The following is a 22,358-nucleotide window of genomic DNA, read 5'->3' as shown; positions in this document are numbered from 1 at the left end:
TTGAAACTGCACTTCTGAGACTTTCTTTCTTTGGATTCATTGGAGTCCAAGGAAATGATGAGGCAGGAAATTCTTACAGCTGGAGCAAGAAGTTTTCAGATTTGAGAAAAAAAAAGTGTTTGATGTAACATTTGATACTTGATTTCTTGTTGCTTTGTCCTCCGTCACCTCCCCTTTTACCTCCTTAACAGTGAGGGTAAGGGAGAATCATCTGGTCTCTTCAGATGGTAGGAGCAGGCAGGAACTGGTACTGAGATTCTCAGATTTAAGCATAAGCCTGGAGTTGAACTTAAATATGCTTGAACATAAACCAAAAAGACAGTCTTTGTCCAAGACTTTATGCCACCTTCCCTCACTCTGAGGAGGAGCTAGGGACCAGCTCCATCCAGACCCTCTTGGGGTGCTTCCCAATACAAAAGGGGTTATAAACCCAAGACGTGGTATTGTATAGAAGAAAAAATGAAAAAAAACCATGTTTTTCATCTGTCTGCCAGCACCCATGGCTCTGGACAGCTGTCATGAGGAGAGACCTCAAAGGTTCAAGAAAGTGAGACCATTCATCTCCCCTCGCTTCCTTGTAGACATCTGAAGTTCTGGGTATTAAAGTAATGAATGGAGTCACCTTCTGTATGTATAGCTAGCTGCCCGAGTGGGCATGAGGGAATTAATGTTTTAGGAATACACTTTTAATGGAATCTGACCATTTCAAAAGCTCTTTATTCTCACTTGCACACTCTGCTTGAACTTAATCCACTCCGGCTTGCCACTGCAAGCCCTTCCTAACCTATTGTTCCACTCACCTTCTTTCAGACACTGCCTCTTGTCTGGCTTCCCTAGAGCTCACATATGCTGAAAGATAGCCAGTGAGCTTTGAAGTGAGCAAGGATGAGGTGTGGTTCCCTAAAAATTGGTGGGCTCATGTTTTTCAGTTCCCAGCTCCTATGGAAGCTGGTTTGGGAATTAAATGTCTACATGTCCCTCAGCAAAAAGACGAAGGCAGATGCCTGAGAGGCACAGATAGAGGTTTGATTTGTAGATTCTGGGGAATCAGATGTCCTGTAGATGTTAGTACTTCATTAATGTACTTAGGTTTTGACTGTTAATAACAAAGACCATGAAGGATTACCAGTGACAACAGTACCTACCCAAGTGCTATTGTTTCCCAGCTGCTGTAGAGGCAATAAATCAGTCAAGGGATGTCAAAGTTCAGGTTCCAGGGTGAAATAATGATTTTACTTGAAAGTGGAGAGCGCCTTCCTTTAATAAGGGACATTTAGCAGCATGGAATCTCATCTCTGTACCCTGTCACTCCCTTCCATGTGTTGATGTACCCTTTTTTCTAAAAGCCACCAACCCTCACTGGATCAATGAGACCTGATCAATTGTTTTTCCCTCTGAATTATCTATATGGGGTTGTTAGCTGAGCTGCTGGCAGAAAACAAGAGACAGCTTTCTGTCTGTTTACAGTAAAGAAAGCAAAGCAAACTACAGGAGGGGACGGGCTGCAGGATATTTACTATCAATACAGCCAGAGAGAGAGCGCAGATATAAGGAGAGGAGAGGGGAGCAGAGGCTGCAGATTGCAACCCAAATTAATGATCTGAGTTTCAAAATACCCATGCTGTTTCAGATGGGAAGTGGGTGGATTGAAGTCAACAAGAGATAGCTGAGAGCGATTAAGAAATGATTTAGTGAAGGGCTAGTGAAGCAGGGGAAGGACTTGTGGCACACAATAATAATGCTGTGCACAAGCACATTGAATCTGCAGTGCAATCTGAAAGGCACTTCTGGATCTGACCAGGGACAGAGCAGTAGCTGGGATATTTTGGTGTGTGCCTGCATGCAAGACCCACCATTTAAAATTAAAATTATGATTAATAATGATTGAACTTAGAAAATAATAATTGCAGCTAGTTTTCTGAAGCAGGTGGATGTTGCCAGTGTAACTTAGACCAGGAAAAAAAAATAGGCTTACTTCCTTGCCTCTCTCCTCCTCTTTGTCCACAGAGGAATTAGGTGACCTAAGCTTTACAGGGCACAAAGGCTCCGAGAAGCTTGCTCCAAGTGTCTCTTTACTTCCAGAGGCAGGTGAATGAATGAAGAGTGAATTCACACTTCAGAGAGCAGTGAATCCTGTCTTGCCATGAAACCATTCACAGATGAAGATGTAGAAATCTACATCCAGAGTAAGGTAAGGCTTTATCTGTCCAGATTTTCTGTCTCCCACACTAGGTGTTGATTCTGAAGGGTGCCAAACTTGACAGTTAGTTGCTTGCCTGCTGTCTTCATTTCTGAGACAAGACTGGATTAAGTTTCACGAGAACTGTATTTCTAATGAGATTTCTAGGTTTCTGTCGCAGAATGTTATCAGGGGATGTCAGCTGACAGCCTAATTTTTCAAGGTGCTTGTCCTCTTCTTCTTCAGATGTCCTGAATTTTTGCTCCCATTCTGTAATTCCAGATGCGAGACTAGCTGTAGTGGCCAGCACTTAATCTAAGGGAAGGTCCTTGCCTCTCTCCTTGTCCATTGGTCTTGGCTTGAGAAAAAAAGACTGAATCCTAAGAAAAATGTGTGTAGGAACTAGAGAGAGAGAGAGAAAGAGAGGTACTGTTAAAATTTACTCATTGGTCTGTCATCTCAGCTAAGTATATTTCTCTATACACCATTAATAAAATAATGTGCCTCATTAGCACATGCAGGCTCAAACTGTGTTTTCTATTTTATGAGATATTCAAGCACTCATATTTTTCCACCATTATGAAATGAAGTAAAACGGTTTTATTAAACAATACTGTTTAATAAAATATCTCCAAGTAAGCCATAATATTTTTTAATGCTGATGCGTTTCACCAGCTTAGCTGGTTATTATTTTATAGTCTCCTTTCCCCAACAGAATGCAGGACACGAAAATGAAAAATAACCTCAAAATGGGAAAACTGTAAAGCTTTCTTTTCTGTAAAGTATGAAATATGTTAGTACCATGAAGAGGCTGGTAAAGATAGGTTTGTTTTCTCTGTGGAAATATTTTGGTGACAAGTAGGTGCATTTCTGTGAGAACTTCCATTTTCAGCCATGCAGTGTTGTGCACCGGAAAATCATTCCATGAGAATCTGTTCGGTGAGCTATAACAGTGAACACTTCTCTGAGGATTTATGAAGTGGAGCTACAAAAGAGGGAACAGAGGGAAGCCATGCGGAGGAAGATGCTCATATGACAGCCATAAGTACAAGGAACAGAAGCAGAGCGTAGTTAAGTGAGGCTCATGGTTGCCAATATTTTAGGTTCTACTGAAAGTCTGTTTTCTAGCAGCCCTCCATGGCTGGATGCCTAGTTTCTGCCTGCTCCTGAGTCTCCTGTCCAAGTGAGGCTGCCTAACCTTCAGGCAGCCCCAGTTCTGCTTGTCAAACGCTCCCTGCTTTTGAAAATAAGTCAACCACCTGGCGCAATGGATCTGTACAATACCAAAGATTTCTTCCTTAAGCCACCCAATGGAAAACTCAAGGGCATATGGAGTGGATGTGACTGGATAAATTAGAACAAACCCAAATGTTCCTAACAGTCCCCAGTAAATCCCAATTCTGCTTCCTTTCATAATAAAACCTTAATCGGTTTAATTGTTCAAGCCCCCATCCAATCTGACTTTGAACACTTCCAGGCATGAAGCATCCATGATTTCTCTGGATCACCTATTCCAGCGTTTTACCACTCTTATTGTAAAAGATTTCTTCCATATGCTTCTGCTTCCTTTTGCTTTGGTCTTTGATAATAACAAAAGACTGTAGCAATTATGTTTGACTGTGGCAATTATGCTTGATCATTCACTTTAACCAAGCTGTTATGGATCTAAACACTCTTGTTTCATGCCTGCAAATAGCCAGCTGAAGTTCTAGCTTCAGGTGGGTTTTCACTTTCTGATCTAGTCCTTTCAAACCTCTCATCCGGTTCTGAATTTTTTTTCTTGCCTCCAAACAATGAGATTTAGTAGAATATGATGAGGAAAAAGAAAAAAACCAAAAAGTTAAAGCAAGAAATTCAGCCAAATGAGACAAAGCATTAGTTCACCAAAAAAAAAAGCACATTAAATGGCCTTTGTATCTCATCCTGCGTAGATAATTCTGGATGAATAAGTAATGAAGGCTGTTTTCATGTATGTCGTTAGCAGTGGCTGAATCTCCTCCTTACTTTGGTAAATGTGTAAGGATCTTTTGGAAATATTTAAATGTCCTTTACTAACACGATTACGCCTTGTTCCTCCTATGGAATATTCTTGTTCAGATTTTGACTGTCCCCTTCTGGTCTCTTCATCTTAAGGAGTATATGAAGGTTCAGGTTCGTCTGTATTTTTCTGAGTTGTCCCTACTTCATCTCAGTCCTTCTAAGACTCAGACCTTCCACTGAAATAACTTCTAATAAATAATCATGATACTGCTGCCTGAACTGAAGGACTGTCCATCAAGCCATACAAACACCTAGTTCCAAATGGGGATCCTTCCAGAAAGATGCCTTCTCACCATCTAGGAATGGACACTCATCTGTACTTTAGATATGAAGATAATAAGGATGCTTTCAACATATTGTGTAAGCACCTTAATTCCCATACACATGGTATCTAATTCTTGAATTCTTGTCAGCTCTTTGAATGAAACATATCATGGCTCTGTAAATGGCAAGTATATGCAGTCGAATATCTGGGTATTTTGCATCAAAATAGATAAAGACTGTGTCTGGTTAATAGCAAATTCATCAGTAAAATTAAGTTCTCTCTTCCATCCAATGATATTGGTATGGAAATATCAATTAATTTTTGGCAGTCCTAAGTACTGGCCCTCCAACGTTCACAAGCAAGAGCTGTGGTTCATGGAAAGACGGTTTTAACATACAAGGAACAATAAGTTTTATTCCTAGTTTTATTCCATAGGCACAAATGTTTCAGGATGCTTTAAGTCAATTGTCTGTTTTCTGCTGGAGACAAAGACTACAGTTACCTGTAATACGAAGTGTCTGTCTTGGAACCAACAGGTGGAACCACGACATTATCAAGTTTCCAAGGCAGTGGAGGAGGTGCAGAAAATCATCCAGCAACTGACTGCAGAAATCAGCTGTAAGGCCACACGATTCCAGGCTATCTCCAACTCTGGCATTCACAATGAGAATATTAAGGTATGAATAAGAGCTTCAGTATACTCTCTGGCCGCTGTAGGCAGTCAGTAAGTGATTTCTTCATTGTGTAAGTGTCTGTATGGACACATACCTCACACAAAATGCCACAGATGATTTGTTGACTCATCACTGTAGAAATTCTCGTGACTGACTGGGTCATAGGCACTTACTCAAGGACATCTTACAACTACAGAAGCATCAGAGAGGGCTGAGTAAATCAGGCAGAGCCTCATTTTACAGCTGCTGCTTTTACAAGGAGAGTCTATTGCCAGAGCTGTCAATCTGCAAGCAGAAGCCAAAGCTCTTCGGGAGACAGAAAGAAAAACTTGAGCAGCAGTAGCATAAGAGAAAAATGCTCATGCCTTCATGAGCTATGACTCATTTTCACAGGTGGAAAACCTCTCAATTCACCAAAAAGAGAAAAAACCCAACCTACATCCTTCTTCTGCTATGAACATTAGAAAACTTCAGAAAAATATGGGTTTTCTTGTTAATGGATTGGAATTTCTTTTTTACTGGGAAAAAACATGCTTATTGACGGGAGAAGTTAAATGCCTCCCCATTTTAGACCACCAAATACCAAAATAATAATATTCTATCCTAGCTCTGACAGAAGACTGGTTATTTTCCATGGCTGTTTGACACAAGAAATAACTAGTGTGAGGATGTAAGAAACAATCACAGCAATGGCAACTTCAGATGAAAATTACCTTTTCTATCTGAAGTAGTTTACATTCTCTAGCTAAGTCAATCATTACGCTAAAATGTAGCCAGTTACAGATAAAAACACACCAAACATGTAAAAGCATGAACCAACTTTTGCAACTCTTATTGAAAAGAGAGAACTCTGTGTGCATCAAGATGCTGAAAGGATATCTAAGTGGAGGCAGAATATAATCATCCAGTCTATAGTCTAAACAGTGGCTATTGCCCTGGGGATGAAAATGTCCATATATATTTTTTTTTCTGGAATTTTCATATGTCAGGGCATCCAGCCTTGCTGGTAGGAATGAGAACAGTGACATAAAATGGTGCCACAACCTGATTTGTTATTCATACTTAACCAAACCCAGTGATATAAATGTGTGACAGTCATGCTAGGAGGGCCTGGGTAACATTCCTGTAAAATGGGTTAATGGCTTTTGCTCTTCTGCTTCCAAACAGTAGAAACTTTAATATCACCGCTGACATAACAGAGAGGACTCTTGTGTCAAGGGAAGCCAATATATTAACTATTCTGCTTTTAATTTTGCAACATCTTTTTTCCATGTCAATTAAATTTACAGAACTTTGCAGAACTTTCAGCTTCTGATTAGAAGTACTTAACACAGTGACAGGTCTAGATTTGCTGAGAAGCTACAAGCCTCCTTCTAAATATGTAGGGCTGGATGGAGGATATAGAGGAAAAGTCTTTAGATATTCCATGTTTTTCTGTAACCCAGAGGACAAAAAGTCAAAATCTTTCTCTGGAAAAAAAAAGGAAAAAGAAATAAAATTCAGATGGACAAATTGAATGTTGTATTTTTAAAACTTTTAAGTGTTTGGTTTTAGCTGTGGCCCACCATTTTTGCAGCTGCGAATTGTGCAGAACTGATGCAAAGACTGTGGAGGATTGAGTAAGGTGTAAAGATCAGGTTAGCATCCAGGGTAATGAGTAGCATGGCACTACTCAATGGCGTTTTTAACTCTAATTTTTAACTGCGTGGTTAACTCCATAATCATGGCTGAGGGTGTGGGGATTTTCCTTTAACGAACAGGCTTGAAGGAAGCTTGCAGCTTTGCACTGTGAATGAATGATCTGGCACATGCTTTCTCTCTCTTCTGTGTATCTCTTGTTTTCTTTTCTGCTTCTCTCAGGATCAGCCAGCTTTACTGGCCAAGTGGTCAGCTATGCTTCAGGGGAAGCGCCCATTCCACCCATCTATCCAGGTACAAAGCTTTCCTGCCACCTGGTCCCTGCCAGTCCATGTGCCTGCTTCCTCCTCACACACACTCTTCTTCAGACTTCACCCACCTAACTGATCCTCCCATCATTCTTTCTTCATCTTCACAAGTGACTTGCTTTTTGGCTCAAAGTGTAAATATTTTATTCCTAACCTAATGCTTCTGTCTCCCTGTGATATCCTGGCCAGGATCACAAGAGTGAGGCAGTATTTCAATTGTCTGGCATACATCAGGAAGGTTTTCAATACAGCAGGAAGGTTTTTAATAGAGAAGGATTGGCCATAAATACACAAAACCCAGAATTGGAAGGTCTTGAAATTCAAGTCCATGACTTTCTGAGGCCCAGGGTCTGCATATGACATCTAAGAACAATCATGCAACAGAGCATAGGTGTGAGACTGGGACACCAGCTGCCCAATTTTACACTGACATCCCCAGCCTTGTGATTTCTGGTGTTTCCTGGTAAAGCCCAAATGGGAGAACCTTGTGACTTGTATTTGAAGACACTTATATGACACCTTTCCCTTTAAAATCTGTTGAGTGCCAGTGTTAGGTCAGTATCTTGGTACGGGCAGGAATGACTTTTTTTCTGCAAATGTGGCCGAGACAATGAAATGAGCAGCAACTGCATGACAGCTATTGTATTTTTTCCTTTTGGAGCCTAACACTTTGTTCCTGAGCTGCTCACAGGATTTTTCAGCCCCACCAAAACTGGCTTGTGCAGGGCAGCTTGTCTGCAATGTCATCCTTCCTGTATCCATACGCCTTGAGGTGGTTTATATTTGACAAAAGAAGTTTTTTTTCCTTTGCTGTTTTTGTGCTTCTTGTTGGCCATCTTTGGTATTTCAAATATCTTTCCAGGGAGCAGAGAAGACCAGCTGCTCCCTGTGGGAGAGGAAGCTGGGAGGTGAGCATGGCAACGTGGCAGCTGGGGTCAGCCAAAAGTTGGGATAGTTGGGCAAGTCTGTGCTTACAAGGCAGGTCTGAGGTCAAGCCAGGAGCACTTATTGAGGTCAGGATTAGCCCAACGGCAGTAACCGTGGTCAGATGCAGTCTATTGATTGCCAGGTAGGTCTGAGGTCATGCTGGGAAGGCAGCCTGAAGATAGGACAACAAGGTCTGTGGCCTGGCACAGGCATAGCTGTCACACAGCTGGAGACCAGCATTCCTATGACATAGCCTAGCGTTGAGCTGAAATGGGAGTCCCAGGCTGGTGGCTAGAAAGCATGAGTAGAAGCTCCAGAAAGGCTGCTCAGGGCAATCAAAGCCTGTTAGTGCACTTAGGACCCTTGTATCTCTGCAGTAATATTTTAAATCAGCTGAGCTGCAGGAAGAATACCATGATGTTTTGGATTAATACAGGAGAGTGACAAGGGTGTTTCATTTGCCTCGAGGCAGCCACCCTGCAGCAACAGCTGAACTTCCCATCCTGCTCATGCAGCAGCTTCACCTTATTAATGCCAGTGTAAGCTAGGCTTTGTAGTAAGTGGAGTTGGAAAGCTTCTTCAAGTCTGAAGAAGTTTGAATACCCTCTCTGAATATCTGGATCCATAGTTGCCAAATGCTTCCAAACCATTGTTTGGAGATAGCTGGCTATGCCTTGTGGTCAGTAGGAGGTTTCAAGGTATTTGTCACCTTATTCTCCCTTTGCAAATACTGGTTTTATTGCAAAATTGTCACTCTAAAGCAAGGCTAGTTACTGTCTTGCGAACAAGCCTGTTTGAAGGTTTGTTGCCCATGGGTTACTTATTCCATCTTTACACCATTTCTGGCTTCTGCTCAGCAAGAGATGCAGTTTCATACAGTATTGCTGGCCAAGACCCAGGTTTATTTCTGAAAGCGCCACTGTAATGTGTAAGCTCAGGCATGTCACTTGCCTCACATCTCTGTCTCTTAAAGGACAGTCAAACATGTGACATGAATGAACCATTCCAACGTTTTACTAATGTCTGTAGTAGACTTCAAAAGAGATCAGGAAACTACACTTTTTGCCATAGTTATTGCTACCTTTGAGCTCTAGGCTTATCTCTAATAGCTATTCTGTGGTAATAACTTGCACTATTTCATTTCTCTTTGGTGGATCTCAAAACATGCTCTCTTTCCTGCTCCTTGGAAGAAGCTAGTTACTACATCTCATGTAATTGCAGGCCAGAAGTAACAAGGAATGGGGGAAACCCTGACAGGTGTGGTGGCAAATCAGTCAGTGTATTCTTGTCTTCTATGGGCCATGGCTGCTGCATCAGGCTCCTTCTCAGACAATTTTCTTTTAGTCTGTGTACCTCCAAAGTACCCCTCAAACAGGCATGGAACAGGTCCTGGTTATATTCAATTATTCCCATCTTATCCTGGCTTTTCCTTCTCTCAAAAGCCCACAGTTTTACCTATTATGCACTTAACCCTCTTTTTCCTGCTTCAGGGTCACAGATCTGCCCTTGTCTGCTCTCTTAATCTCTTTGCACTCTCCTAGGTCTTAGCACCCAGCCAATTCCTCATCACAGTCCCTCTGCGTGGCCTGGCTGGGTACAGGGAACGCCAGGTACGGCACTGGCGTTATTACACCGTGCATGGAGCCAAGCTCCTCTCCTCCGTGCGGGACCCTGAGGAATTGCATCAATGGCTAGAGGTGGAGCAGTTCTCAAAAAGCCTTCAGCAATGGCACGAAACGGATGTGAACATCGAAGGCGATCTTGTTCCAGCCAAAGTCCTTATTGTCTTCCGGGAGCTGGTGGAAAAGTCGATTGTCTCCTGTAACATCTCCAGTGAGTTTAGTGGGGACAAGAATAAGGGGATCTGAATGTCTTCTGCACTGATGGAGGGAAACAATCATGCACACACAGTTTGGCTCACATGATCAGAAGCTCAAAAACAATTTACCCCTCCAAAATCAGGGAGCCTTTAGCCCATTGTAGTGATGCATGCAGACCTGCATTGAAGTTAAAATTAAATAATTCTTGGGCTCTTCATACCCAAGAAGTTGTTCCTTAGGAATTCGGGTAAGGTCTCCAGCAACATCACCCAAGATGCAACCCAGATTTTCAGAACATTTAGGTATTTGTTTGGGAATTTTTTTTTTTCTACTACAGCACCTGCAGCTTATCTAGACTGTCAAGGAAGATAGTATAGGAAAACTGGATACAAGGAAGGTGCATAAATCAGAGGAGAAAGTGCTTGAAGATGCATATAGGGCAGATAACGCTCTGAAGAAACCTTAGCTGCCCGTGGCTTTCCAGCATGGGGTGGTGGGAACTAAGTAGGAGAACTGCTGCTTTAGCCAAGTGCTCTTTTCCCCAGTGCCCAGGCTACTCCAGTCCTGTTCAGCAGAACTAGACTTAGGAAGTTTGCTTTTAGCAGTGGCACAGATTCCTCTGTGAGCAATCCAAAATGTGGCTGCTTATTTCCCATGGCTATTTATATTGGAAGTGCTGATCGCTGACATAACACAATCGGTGGTGCATGCAACATGCCTTCATAGCGGCAACATCTGTAACAAGATGCTGCCTGAACAATGATCCTCGTGCATAATTCTTAGGATCCTAGAGGCATGTCATAGACTTCAGCTAATGAACAGTTGGCTTGGTCCAAGCTAAATGGTCTGTGTCCATCTTTTCACATTAAGATATCATGCCATGATAAAATCCAGACTGTGATATCTTCTGATAGAATGTTTCCAGGATAACTTTACTCAGCAGTAGCCTGATACAGGTTTTCTGTGTTCCAGAGAAATAAGAGCTGTTTCCACTCATCTGATTGCACTCTGAATTTCAGTCACAGGTGAAATGAATTCACAGGTGTTATGAATTTTTGCCTAGAGAAGAGGAGGTTGAGGGGAGACCTTATCACTCTCTACAGCTGCCTGAAAAGAGGCTGTAGAGAGGTGGGTGTTGGTCTCTTTTCCCAATTAACAAGTGGTAGGGCGAGAGCAAATGGCCTCAAGTTGTGCTATGGGAGGTTCAGATTGGACATTAGGAAAAATTTCTTCATCAAAAGGGTTATCAGGAACTGGCAGAGGCTGCCCAGGGAGGTGGTGGAGTCCCCATCCCTGGAGGCATTTAGAAGACGGGTAGATGAAAAGCTCAGGGATATGATTTAGTAGTGGACAAGTACAGTTTGGCTTGATGATCCCACAATACATCTAAAGTTAGGGAAAAAATTACCTGATTTCATTGCTTCCCTGTTTTTTAGTTCTTTGAGCACCAGCAAAACCAGAGTTTTTGAAGTGTCTCACTTTTCATTGGTGAAAAATAGGTAGCCCAATTGTGATGCTTTTGGAAATGCTGTGAATGTATTCACATGCTGACGTAGCAGTTGCTTTAATGCTTTTCAGCTGCTAGGGTTCTCTGTTGAGGGCTTGGGAGTAATACAGTTCCTGTTTTGGCTCCAGGCTTGGCTCAGCAGGGAGATAACATGCAGGTTTTACTGAGGGTTATAAAGTTCTGGTTGGGATGGACTCCACTATTTGCAAGGTAATTCACCCCTGCGCTTCCTGGAGGAGATACTAATTTACCACTGGGAGCAGGCAGATACTTCATCTGTTCATCACTGCCCCTTCAAGTCTGTTGTTTGAGTTCCTCGTGGTATTGCTTCTTAGCCCATGCCAATCAAAACAAGGTGGGTTAAAACACTGCTATTCAACCTGCTTGTGGTAATTTTCTCTGTCTTTTACTTCAGTTGATTAAAGCATAATCACACCATTGGCTCAGTTGGCAAAGTTGAAGGGACAGTGGTCCTGCCAGAGTAATAGGGAAAGCTAGGGATAGAAACTTCTTCCATGAACATATCTGGACCAACAGGACACATCTCACTATGTCCATTAGTTGCAACTTTCATTCGTTTCTGCTCTCTTACAGCATGTTGTTCCTGGAGATGAGCCACACTTCTTTCACTGAGGAAACATCTTTCCTCCAAGTCACTACAGAACTAACTCTTTTTGATGCTCAGCAGTCCCAGTGAGGCAAGTAGTTAGCCCCTTTCATATGGCTGCCCTGCACAAGAGGCCATAAATTCCAGCACTGTTGTGTGTGCAAGTGCATCTCCAGAAACAAAACTTAAGATACCCCACAAAACATTCTACACATTCTCTAATGTGCAGTGATGACCTTGTACTGGACCATTAGAAATGTTAGGTTGCACCAGCTGTCTATCTGTAGTTTTAAGAAGGTGCTCCTAGGATTTAAGAGGACCCACAGAGGAAAGGAAACACAAAGTAAAATTGAGAATTTAGTGATTACTTTATTTTCTTCCTGGTCTCATTACCCAGTGTAGATTACAATAATAATTTTTCCACAGAAGAGAAAGTGTTAAGATAGAACAATAGAACTGCAAGACCTTAGACAGCCCTTTGTTTGGCTTGTGGACAGGAACCTTTTCCTCTATTATCTTCTCTTGCTCTTCCTTTACAGGTAAAGTGACAGTGCTAGAGAGCTTCAGCTCAGTGGTCCGCGTGGCTGTGGAAACATCAGAATCCCAGGTTGAGGTGGAGCTGGTCCCTGCTGTGGAAATTCCAACATGCTGGCCTGAGAAAGCCCGGTGGCCTCGTTGTCTGAAGCGTTGGCCTTCCCAGGAAAAAGTGCAGCGCATCAAGGTGAACAGTGTAAAAAGCACTTTCCGTTTCCAAACTGAAGGACTGCATGGCAGGCAACAGCATGGTTGGAAGGTGTACTCTCTAGAGAAGTGATGTTTCCAAGTATTCTGTCAGATTTCATTGGGATTTCTGCCTTCCTCCCTCTCAACACACCCCCCTCTATGCACTGTTGAATTCTATAGAAGAAAAACTGAGTTAACAGTTTATTGCATGAGTCTCTCAAACACAGCTCTGCCAGTGTAGCTCAGTGTTGATGTCCATCATTCTTGCTGTTCTGCTCTGCTTTTGCAAATGGGCCACTACTTTGCAATTTTCCCTCCAGCCTAATCCTCTGTTTCACTACAAAGGTCATGGCTGGATTGTGACACTTCAGCTCGCCCCAGTTACCACGTTCCTCCAAGTCCAGTTACACTTTCCAGTCCTACTCCCCTCTCATGCACAACTTGCTGCTCCATGGTGAAGTGACTGCAGCGCTGTGCCTCTGCTTTAGTAGCACTGCCAATACTCCTGGTGGCTCCAGAGCTGGTTCTCCGTGGTGTAACTGTTATCAGCACATGAGGAAATACAACAAATTGCTCAGTCATTTGGCATGGGAGCATGACCCATGTTTGCTGCCTGTGCTAACCCTGTTTAAAATACAATTTGGGTGATGTCAGACACCCTTTTTGTAACATATCTCCAGGCTGATAAGGGAAAGTTGCCATTAATCTGCTGTCACACTTCCTATTTTGTCCACAGTTGCTTGGTTTCGACCTTTTGGCCCGGTCCAGTTATCACTGGCAGCTGTGCTTCTCCCGTGCTGAGCATATACTCATGGAAGGGCTTGATGAAGATGGTGGTTGTCGCTTGAAATGCTTCAGGGTCATGAGGCAGATGAAGGAAGATGTCTGGTGTGCTGGAAATAAGCCTGTCATCACAGCCTATCATCTTCAGGTAGGCATCACGGCATACTAAAAAACATTCTCAGTATCTGTTGCAGGGGATTCCATCCAGTAATGTCAAAATATCATGGTACGAATCACTGTAGCATCTATATAACTTCTAAGGTAACTGTCAAAACTTCTGTATGATTTCATTGATTTACAGTGGCAAGAAGTTCAGTAAATGTATGTTCCAAACTTCAACAAGAAACTAAAGCCTGCAGGAACATTAGTATTGCAGCAATGTAAATAATGTTAGAGTTGAGGTCGCTGCTCTGTTTTGGCTTCACATAGGTATTGTAATACTGTCTTTAATTGCACAGTTATGTCCTGTTTTTTAACTATCCCAGCCATCCATATCCATCTAACTGTTCTGGAGGAAATGTGTGCATTTGTCTTTGTGGATGTGCACTAAACAAAATTCTCTCAGGTGAATATTATTTCATGAATGAGGTGCAAACTAACAGCTCTCATGTAGTTTCACCTGGGGTGGGAAGGGAAGAAAGAGGTAACGAGTTGGTAGCATCCTCCCTGCGCTTGCTTCAGGTTTCAAGGTGGCTGCAAACAACATTTGTGAACAAGAGATAGAAGGCTCTGCTCTGACTGTGTCCCCACATCTGAAAACTGCAAATACTGACAGACCACAAGCAGCATAATTTATCAGACAGTAGGGCAATCCTGTTTACTGGGACTCCATCCTCCTGAACCTGCCACCTTCTCCCACCTTGCAAGCTCAAGCCAACAGGCTTCAACAGTAGTTAATGATCTTTTGGTCTTCAAAATCAGATGCAATGCCAAATTTTTTCCCAAAGAAAAGGTTGTGAGCACCAAGTGCTATTACAGTCATGAGACTAATCTAAGTCAAGATAGCAACAAAAGAGAGTTAATGAGCAGATAATATTTTAGGAGAATGCAAAAATTCTTAGTGCATATATGAACAATCTGATGGAAAAACTGTCATAGGTAGGAGAAAGTGGAAAACCATTTCAGCATTAGCAACCATCTCTCTCTCTGGCTGAAGAAGTGGTGCATGTTGCGTGGACTCTTGATCAAAATAAAAAGCTCTTTAGAAGCTCTTCAGTGCTTTACTGTAATTGTACTTCATGCTTTTAGTGCAAGAAAGGATTGGTTTACCAGACAGAAGGAATGTTTCAACATTACTTACATGAAATAAATCTAAAAAAAAATTTTAAAAAAGAAGAAAAGTAAAGAAAAACAAGAAAGAGAAGCAGCTGGTGGATAAACCAGCAGCTGAGCAGAGGCTTAGTGTTAGTTTTCTTCCCATTATCAGTTTTCCCCTGTTAGAAGTATCCCAAAATTATTACTAAACAGGACTCCACATGAAAAGGCACTCTGTGAAAGAGAAAATCCTTTCCCCCAGAAGCTGTGAAATCCTTAGAGGACTTAGTAAATGTACTCATTATGCTTACCTCCATAGAAATTAAGTTCAAGATCAGGAGGTCCAAAAGACCCAGGTATACTTTGGAAGGCAAAACTATGCCTTTGACAGACAGCTGGTTGTTAGGGATGATTCAGTAAATGCTGGGGATAGATCACCTATTTGTCACCTGACTGGAAGAGCAGTGCTATTTTCCTTTCCTCCAGAAACTTCATTGCAACTTCTGCCCACAGATCCTGCTGAGATAGTTTTAGTGGGATGAAAGGTAACCACTCTGCAAAACTCCAAAGAGTAGCTGTCTTAGAATTACAGCTTGAATTCCTCTCTATATCTTTGTTCCCTGGCAACGTTAAAAAATTTTCTCTGTGCTTACTGCAGCTGTGAACAAAAAATTATTTACATTTGAAAAACTGTATGAGAAGAAAATTGTCAGCAATACAGCTATTGCAAAGCCTCCTGGAGGAAAAAAAACCAAGCCAGCCAGTCCAGAATAGTGTGCCTTATTTTGGTGAAATTCTACCTCTGAATAAACAGAAGAGTTGAAGGCTGTAGGTTGGCCACATCTTACGGTGTCTGTGGGTCTCTTTTTGTGTCGCTGAATTTGTAAAATAAAATTGGGGTTCAAAGGGCAGTAAGGAACTCAGCAGAATTCTTGAACTCAATATGAGTGAATTTGTGCTCTAAAAACTGATTTCAGGTTGACCAAGATGTTCAGTATGGCTTTTTTTGTACAGTAAGTCTAAGCACCTTGAGAAAATTTTCCTCAGTCATAGGGAACTCTGAAAAAATGCAACATGGGCAGCATAAAAATAATACAAGAGCAATAATCACATGCATTTTCTTAATTTAACTATGGATTTCTTGAACATGAAATCACATAAAATAAACCTGGGGGAATAGGACATAGCACACACTGTAATTATCATGCGTCAGGGAAAAAAAGGTTGCACTTGACCAGAAAGCATTCCTTGCACCTGCAATAGTTGTTTGGAATCTCTGCGTTTGAGACGCAGATCTGTGCACATCTTCAGCACAAATACAGCTGAAGCTAACAAATAATTATATTATTCTGACTAGTCTTCTCTGTCTCCTTGCACCTACTGGCTTCTACACTTGTATAATAGGAAATTTTCTACAGACCAAAATGCCTGTCTTTTCTACAAAGGCTCCTGCTGGAGGATGGCAAATAGACTATTTTAGCAAGAATAATTTCCTTGGCTCCTGGCCCAGTCAATGGAGAGGGGCTCCTCTGGGGAGACATCCTTACCAGGCACATCAGAGTTGCTCTGCCTGATCCCCAGAGGACGCTTTAGTTTGTGATACCTCTGTTGCAGAAATGTTAACATGGGGAGATAGCAGTGCAGGTCTCTCTGATTTCCAAGTCTGTCAGCCATTTACTGACACTAGAACTGCCTCAGTAATCTGTGTGAGCCCTCGACAGAACCTCTAACACCTCTTCTCTCCCATCTGCTCCTTGCAGACAGTGCTATTCTGGACGTGTGAAAAATACCCACGCACCAAGGATTGGCGCTGCTTCCCTGAAGCCTTTCTAAGGCTGGTGCAGAAGCTGCACAAGTGTGTAAGCCAGCATTTCCTCAAGCATTATTTTGTCAAGAACACCAATCTGTTCAAATATGCCAATACCAGTGACCTGGACTCGGTGGCCAGCAAGCTTGCAGTCTTCTTGGAGAACCCTGTCTTCCGCCTGGACTAAGGCAGGAGAAAGCCTTCGCACCCCAACCCTGAGCCAATCCCCTACCTCCTCTCCCCACCTGTGGTTGTTCTTTGTGTCCTTCCAGTAGATGCTGCAGCTGGCTTTATAAGACAGTTGGCACATGCAGCGTGAAAGAGAAGTGTCAAGCTGGCAGCAGTGGGTGGTGAAAACTGATGGGAGGTATCGCTTGATGCCCAGCTGATCTAATTTGCTTTCAACAGTGACAGCCTGCCTGGAAGCTACAGCCAGTGAAACCCAACTTTCTGTGTCAGTCAGAACAGGCAACTGCCTTGTTCTCTGTCTCTAGTCTTGCGGCGTCTAAGCAGAAGGATCGTGCAGAGAAGTCTTGCTCTGCTGCCTACCTGCTGTGTAACCTAGCACATGTATTGTTGCTGCCTTCCCCTTTCTCACAAGTTTAACGTGCTTAATTCCCCACTTACCTCACAGACCAGCTTTGCAGAAGAGTAGAAGAACATTTCCAAAGTGTACTGAAGCTGGAATCTTCCTCAGAGGTACCTCGATATGACCATCTCCAATTAAAAAGGATCCTGTTCCAGTATAAAGATAACCATGCTGCTAGTGTTGAATAGCTCAAGGGAAACAAGAGGAATGGTGGTTTTTGCTGCCTCCTCATATTTCTTCCCTTCACTTACATTTTTCCTTCCAGTTACTTCAAATATGTTTTCTTCATGTTTGCCTTTGTCAGTTGTGCTAGTGCCATACAACCACGGCGGTTTGCCAGAGAAGATAGACTTCGCTCCCACCCCTGGGTCCATCCAGTAGGCTGGAGGAGGAGCAGGTCTTTCCCTGATTGTTAGCATACATGTATTTTTGGGTGGTGTACAGAAAGGGAATATTCTTCAAAAGCTGTTAGCTCCAAAACCCCCCATGCTTTTCATATTATGGATGTTTAAAAAGAAAATCAGTTTTAGTGCTTCGTAAGCACAGAGTTCTAGGGTGAGTATAAAGGATGTTGGTTTTAATGTTATTAAATCACTGAAACAAAACCAAAGTGGCTTTTTTTTTTCCTTTCCTACCTTACACCTGCACAGGAAAGTAAATAAGTATCTCCTTTGCCCAGGGAGGTGGCATAGAGGATTTGCAGCCCATACTCCAGGGAGCTGCTGCAGTGGATGGCTTGTAAGATGACCATCCGTGGCAGAGCATCTCCCCCTTGTGTTGATTTGTGTTCTAACCGTGGATCTTTAGCACAGCCTCTGCTTCATGCCTCGGTTTTGTTCGTGGGAATGTGTTCACAAGTCCACGGGGCCTGATGGGATTCATCCTGGAGTACTGAAGGAGCCAGCAGATGTTATGGCAGGACCCCTCCCAACCCTCTACCAAAGGTCTTGGGAGTCTGGGGAGGTCGCTACTGACTGGAAGGTGGCCAATGTTATTCCAATCTGCAAAAAGAGTGTGAGTGAAGAACCCAGAGAACTACAGGCCTGTGAGTCTAACCTCAGTTCCCGGAAAGATCATGGAAAAGATTATACGGGCTACTACTGAAATGCATTCAAAGAATAATGCAGTCATGGACACAGTCAATGTATGTTCACAAAGGGAAAATCTTGTTTAATTGATTTGATATTCTTCTTATGATAACGTCACAAGCCTAGTGGATGAAATGAAGGCAGTGGATACAGGTTTTCTGGATTTTAGTAAAGTTTTTGATACCGTCCCTCACAGCATCCTTCTGGACAAGTTGTCCAGCTGTGGGATGAGCAGGTTCACAGTGCGCTGGGTGAAGAACTGGCTGAAGGGCAGAGCTTGAAGGGTTGTAGTCAATGGAACTACACTGGGGTTGTGACTGGTCACTGGTGATGTTCATCAGGATTTGGGTTCTAGGGCCAGTCCTGTTCTATATATTCATCAATAATATGGATGCGGGAGTTGAATGTACATTTAGCAAGTTTGCTGATGATACCAGACTGGGAGGTGCTGTTGACTCTTAAGGGTCAAGAGGTCTTGCAGAGGGATCTAAATAGATTGGAGTACTGGGCTATGATTAATGGGATGAAATTTAGCAAGTTAATATGCTGCATGCTGCACCTGGGATGGAGTAATGCCAGGCACAACTATAAACTAGAGAGGAATGGCTGGAGAGCAGCCCTGCAGGGAGGGACCTGGGGATGCTGGTTGACAGCAGGGTCAGTACAAGTCAGCCGTGGCTGGCAACCAAGATAGCAAACTGCATCCTAGGGTGCATCAAACACAGGATAACCGGCTGGTCAAACGAGGTGATTATCCAGCTGTATTTCCTGTTTCTGGTGGCCAGAGCTGTTTCAGTAAGAGATGCCAATCTACTGAGCAGAGTTAGGCAGCTGTGACAATGAAGTAATGTTCCACGTTTCATCTTGGCTTTTTCTTGTGATTGAAGGGCTACTTTTTAAAGTTGGAGGAGGGCAAAAAAAGTTTGAAAGGGAAGTGAAAAATGTTCAGGGCTCTTAATTCTGAGTTAGATATTTTACTGCTCTGATGAACGATCTGTTTGTGATTTAGTTGTGTCTGTTGAAGAATTCATCTCCCTTTGTAGGCAGGGGGAAAAGTGCTTCAGTGATGATATCTTAACTTGGATGCAGCTGCATGTCAGTTGCTGCAGTTCACAGCCTGCTATGAAGAGAGATCATGGGCATGCACCGTGTACTGCAGAGCCACGAGGTGGAAGGTGACGCTGTGCTGCTGCTTTGCCAGGGCAGCAGCCTTTCACAGTCAAGAATAAATCGGCAAAGCCAGTGTGTAAGTGCAGAACGATGGACCTCTGCTTTGAGCCAGCTCTGATTTTTATTTTGTTCTCTTATTAATATACAGGCAAATGCATCAGCTACCATATGGTGCTACAGGAAATATAAAACTAAGGATCTGCTCTGGACAGTACGTTGCTACTGACCGCAAAGGAATGGGAACCATCCCCAGCTTTTTCTCCAGAACAGCAGGACATGACACAGCTGGCCACTAGCAAAGGGTAGGGAAAAGGCTTTGAAGGAAGAACTAATATGTTCATTGAAGCAGTTGAATACTAGAAACTATTCCATCTAAATTATAGGTTTGACATATACTATGTACTATCTTACATCATTTAGTGCAAGTCTGGTTGCTGGGGGTGGAGAGGAGGAGGTCGTGAGGCGGTTTTTTTGGTGGTGGGAGAGTTGTACAGGAGGTATCTGATAAAAAAAACCTTGTCAAATGAACTTGTTGCATTCCTTATCACAATAAAATTTCCACAAATAGATTTTCACTTATATATCCAGCCTGACTGCAAAATCATGCCCTTCTTCCAATGTTTTCTTCCAAAAAAAAGTATACTACATTGTGTTTTGGCTATGGAATAAGTTTTATTTTTCATATTTTTAATTTTTCTGTTAAAAAAGTGAACATTTTGACAAATACAGACTTTCTTGAAGTACATTAAATTTAATCAAAAGCTCTATTTTTGTTCAGAGCATCTGGAAGGACTGTGCTGACAATTCATTCTCCCTCTAATTGCTTTCATGTATTTTCTAACTCCCAAAGGCACCATCAGGGAAAGAAGTTGTCTTGACTTTCATAATTTCTTTGCAATTGGCTGTAACTTTTTGCGTATCTCTCAGTTTTGTTTTCTCTCCTGAACTGAACTGTTGTCTTTAAAACAAAAAGGGAAAAGATTGGTCAAAGGGGACTGTCTTGCATGCATGTGATGTACAGCACTCAAGAACAGACACGCCCAATGTATTCATATAGGCAAAAGACAGAGAGGTTAAAATGCATATTTCTGATGAGACATAGGGTACAATGAGAGTTTGCAGGAATCCTCTGTTCAAGAGACATGAAACAGCAACTATGAGAGAATTTCAGCTGACTCTTGGCTGAGCTCTTGGCCACTGTTCCCTTTGCACAATGTGATGGCACCCAGCCTGAGTACTAATGGAGGGTGTTAAGGTACATGAGAGGTAGCTTGTGCAAGGTAGCGTGTTGCTAGCTGCTGGCTGGGCAGGAGAGGTGTGTGTGATCCTCACTGACATGCCATGAGCCAGAGCTTCTGGGATGAGGGATGCTGAGATGGCTCCTGGTGGGTGCTAAGGGCCTCCTTACAGCTACAGAGCACTCTTAGCCCTCACCACAGACACCATTGCTCCATCTGTCAGAAACTTCAATTTGAAATGTGTTGTGCTATTACCATGTAAAACCTTGCCAAACTACTGATGTTTTAGTCCTTTTACACTGCCTTTTAAGTCGCTAGAGGGCAATCTCCCTCTCAAAAACGTCCTGGATCTCACTTGGCTTTTAAAATCAGTATCTTGTTAGTTATCACTAAACTGAGACAAATGAGCTCAATTAATTTAATGATAAATTCTACTACCAAAAAGGAGAGAAAGAAAGAGACCATGGGAGAGCTTTTGAATAAATAGCAAGACTTGGGTAAAAAGTCTCTAGACTCTGGGAATCACTCCAAGTGCCAGAATACAGATTTATTGCTTTCTGCAGCAAAAGATGGGCTTGCAGTAATTCCCAACAGGCTTGGTTTGCAGAGAGCACTGACAAGCAAAGTGCAGGCAGGGTTCTGGGAAGGAAGGAACTTGCGGGAATAGCCACAACCTTGCTCCATCAGAGCACGTGTCCTGCCATCTCTTCACAGAGCTGGTCCACCAGCCCACTGAAAAGGCAATGTGACCTAAACTCACATTCCTAGGCATCTCTGTGTCCCCCTGATACTCTTTCTGCTCTTCCCCTGTAAAGATTTTCTCTAAACTGGTTTTCTGACATCACCTATTTGGCTTGGTGGTAATGGCTATTTCTGAGTGTACATTGTCTTTCCTTTATGTTAGGTGTACACAGGACCCAGGTGTACACACAGGCCATTACACACAATCTATCTCCCCCTTCCCCCCAATCCTTTATGCTCCCTCTTCATGTGTGATGCCCAAAAATGAAGTTAGAGTAACTTGCAAACTTTGTTCCCAAGGGGAGCAGCTCAGCCCTTCTAAGCAAAAGTGGAACGTGGACAGGGATAAGTAAGGTAACAGGCTGATTCTACCTTGGAATTATAGAACGGTTTGAGTTGGAAGGGACCTTAAAGTTCATCTAATTCCAACCTCCAGCCATGGGCAAGGACACCTCCCACTAGATCAGGCTGCCCAAGGCCCCATCCAACCTGGCCTTGAACACCTCCAGGGATGGGGCAGCCACAGCTTCCCTGGGCAACCTGTGCCGGTGCCTCACCACCCTCAGCGTGAAGAAATTCCTCCTTATGTCTTGTCTAAATCTTCCCCCCCTCCAATTTATAGCCATCTTCCCTAGTCCTATGACTACAAAACTTTATAAAAAGTCCCTGAGCCCAGCTTTCTTGTAGCCCTTTTCAGTACTGGAAGGTCACTATAAGGTCTTCTTGGAGGCTTCTCTTCCTCAGGCTGAACAGCCCAAACTCTCTCAGCCTGTCCTCACAGCAGAGGTGCTCCAGCCCTCTGATCATCATTGTAGCCCCCCTCTGGATCTGCTCCAACAATTCCATATTCTTCTTATGTTGAGGATTCCAGAACTGGACACAGAACTCCAGGTGGGGGGAGATCCTCACAATAGATGAATAGAGAGGCAAAACCCTCTCCCTCAACCTGCTGGCCAGGCTTCTTTTGCTGCAGCCCAGGATACTGCAGATAAAGGGAAGT

At 42.9% G+C, this 22,358-nt stretch overlaps 1 protein-coding gene across 1 annotated transcript; it reads left to right on the top strand.

Annotated features, from left to right (window-relative positions):
* The first annotated feature begins 1,970 nt into the window (after positions 1–1,970).
* Positions 1,971–17,096, top strand: MAB21L3 (mab-21 like 3). Its single transcript, XM_069867126.1, has 7 exons — positions 1,971–2,191; positions 5,021–5,161; positions 7,019–7,090; positions 9,573–9,864; positions 12,505–12,686; positions 13,425–13,619; positions 16,486–17,096. Exons 1-7 carry the CDS (start codon positions 2,144–2,146, stop codon positions 16,717–16,719), a joined length of 1,164 nt encoding a protein of 387 aa, XP_069723227.1. The 5' UTR covers positions 1,971–2,143; the 3' UTR covers positions 16,720–17,096.
* The last annotated feature ends 5,262 nt before the right edge of the window (positions 17,097–22,358 follow it).

This window comes from Phaenicophaeus curvirostris, chromosome 1 (genome assembly GCF_032191515.1).
Source record: "Phaenicophaeus curvirostris isolate KB17595 chromosome 1, BPBGC_Pcur_1.0, whole genome shotgun sequence".
NCBI lineage: Eukaryota > Metazoa > Chordata > Aves > Cuculiformes > Cuculidae > Phaenicophaeus > Phaenicophaeus curvirostris.
The sequence above is the reverse complement of the archived record's forward strand: the minus strand, read 5'-3'. Positions and strand labels throughout refer to the sequence as shown.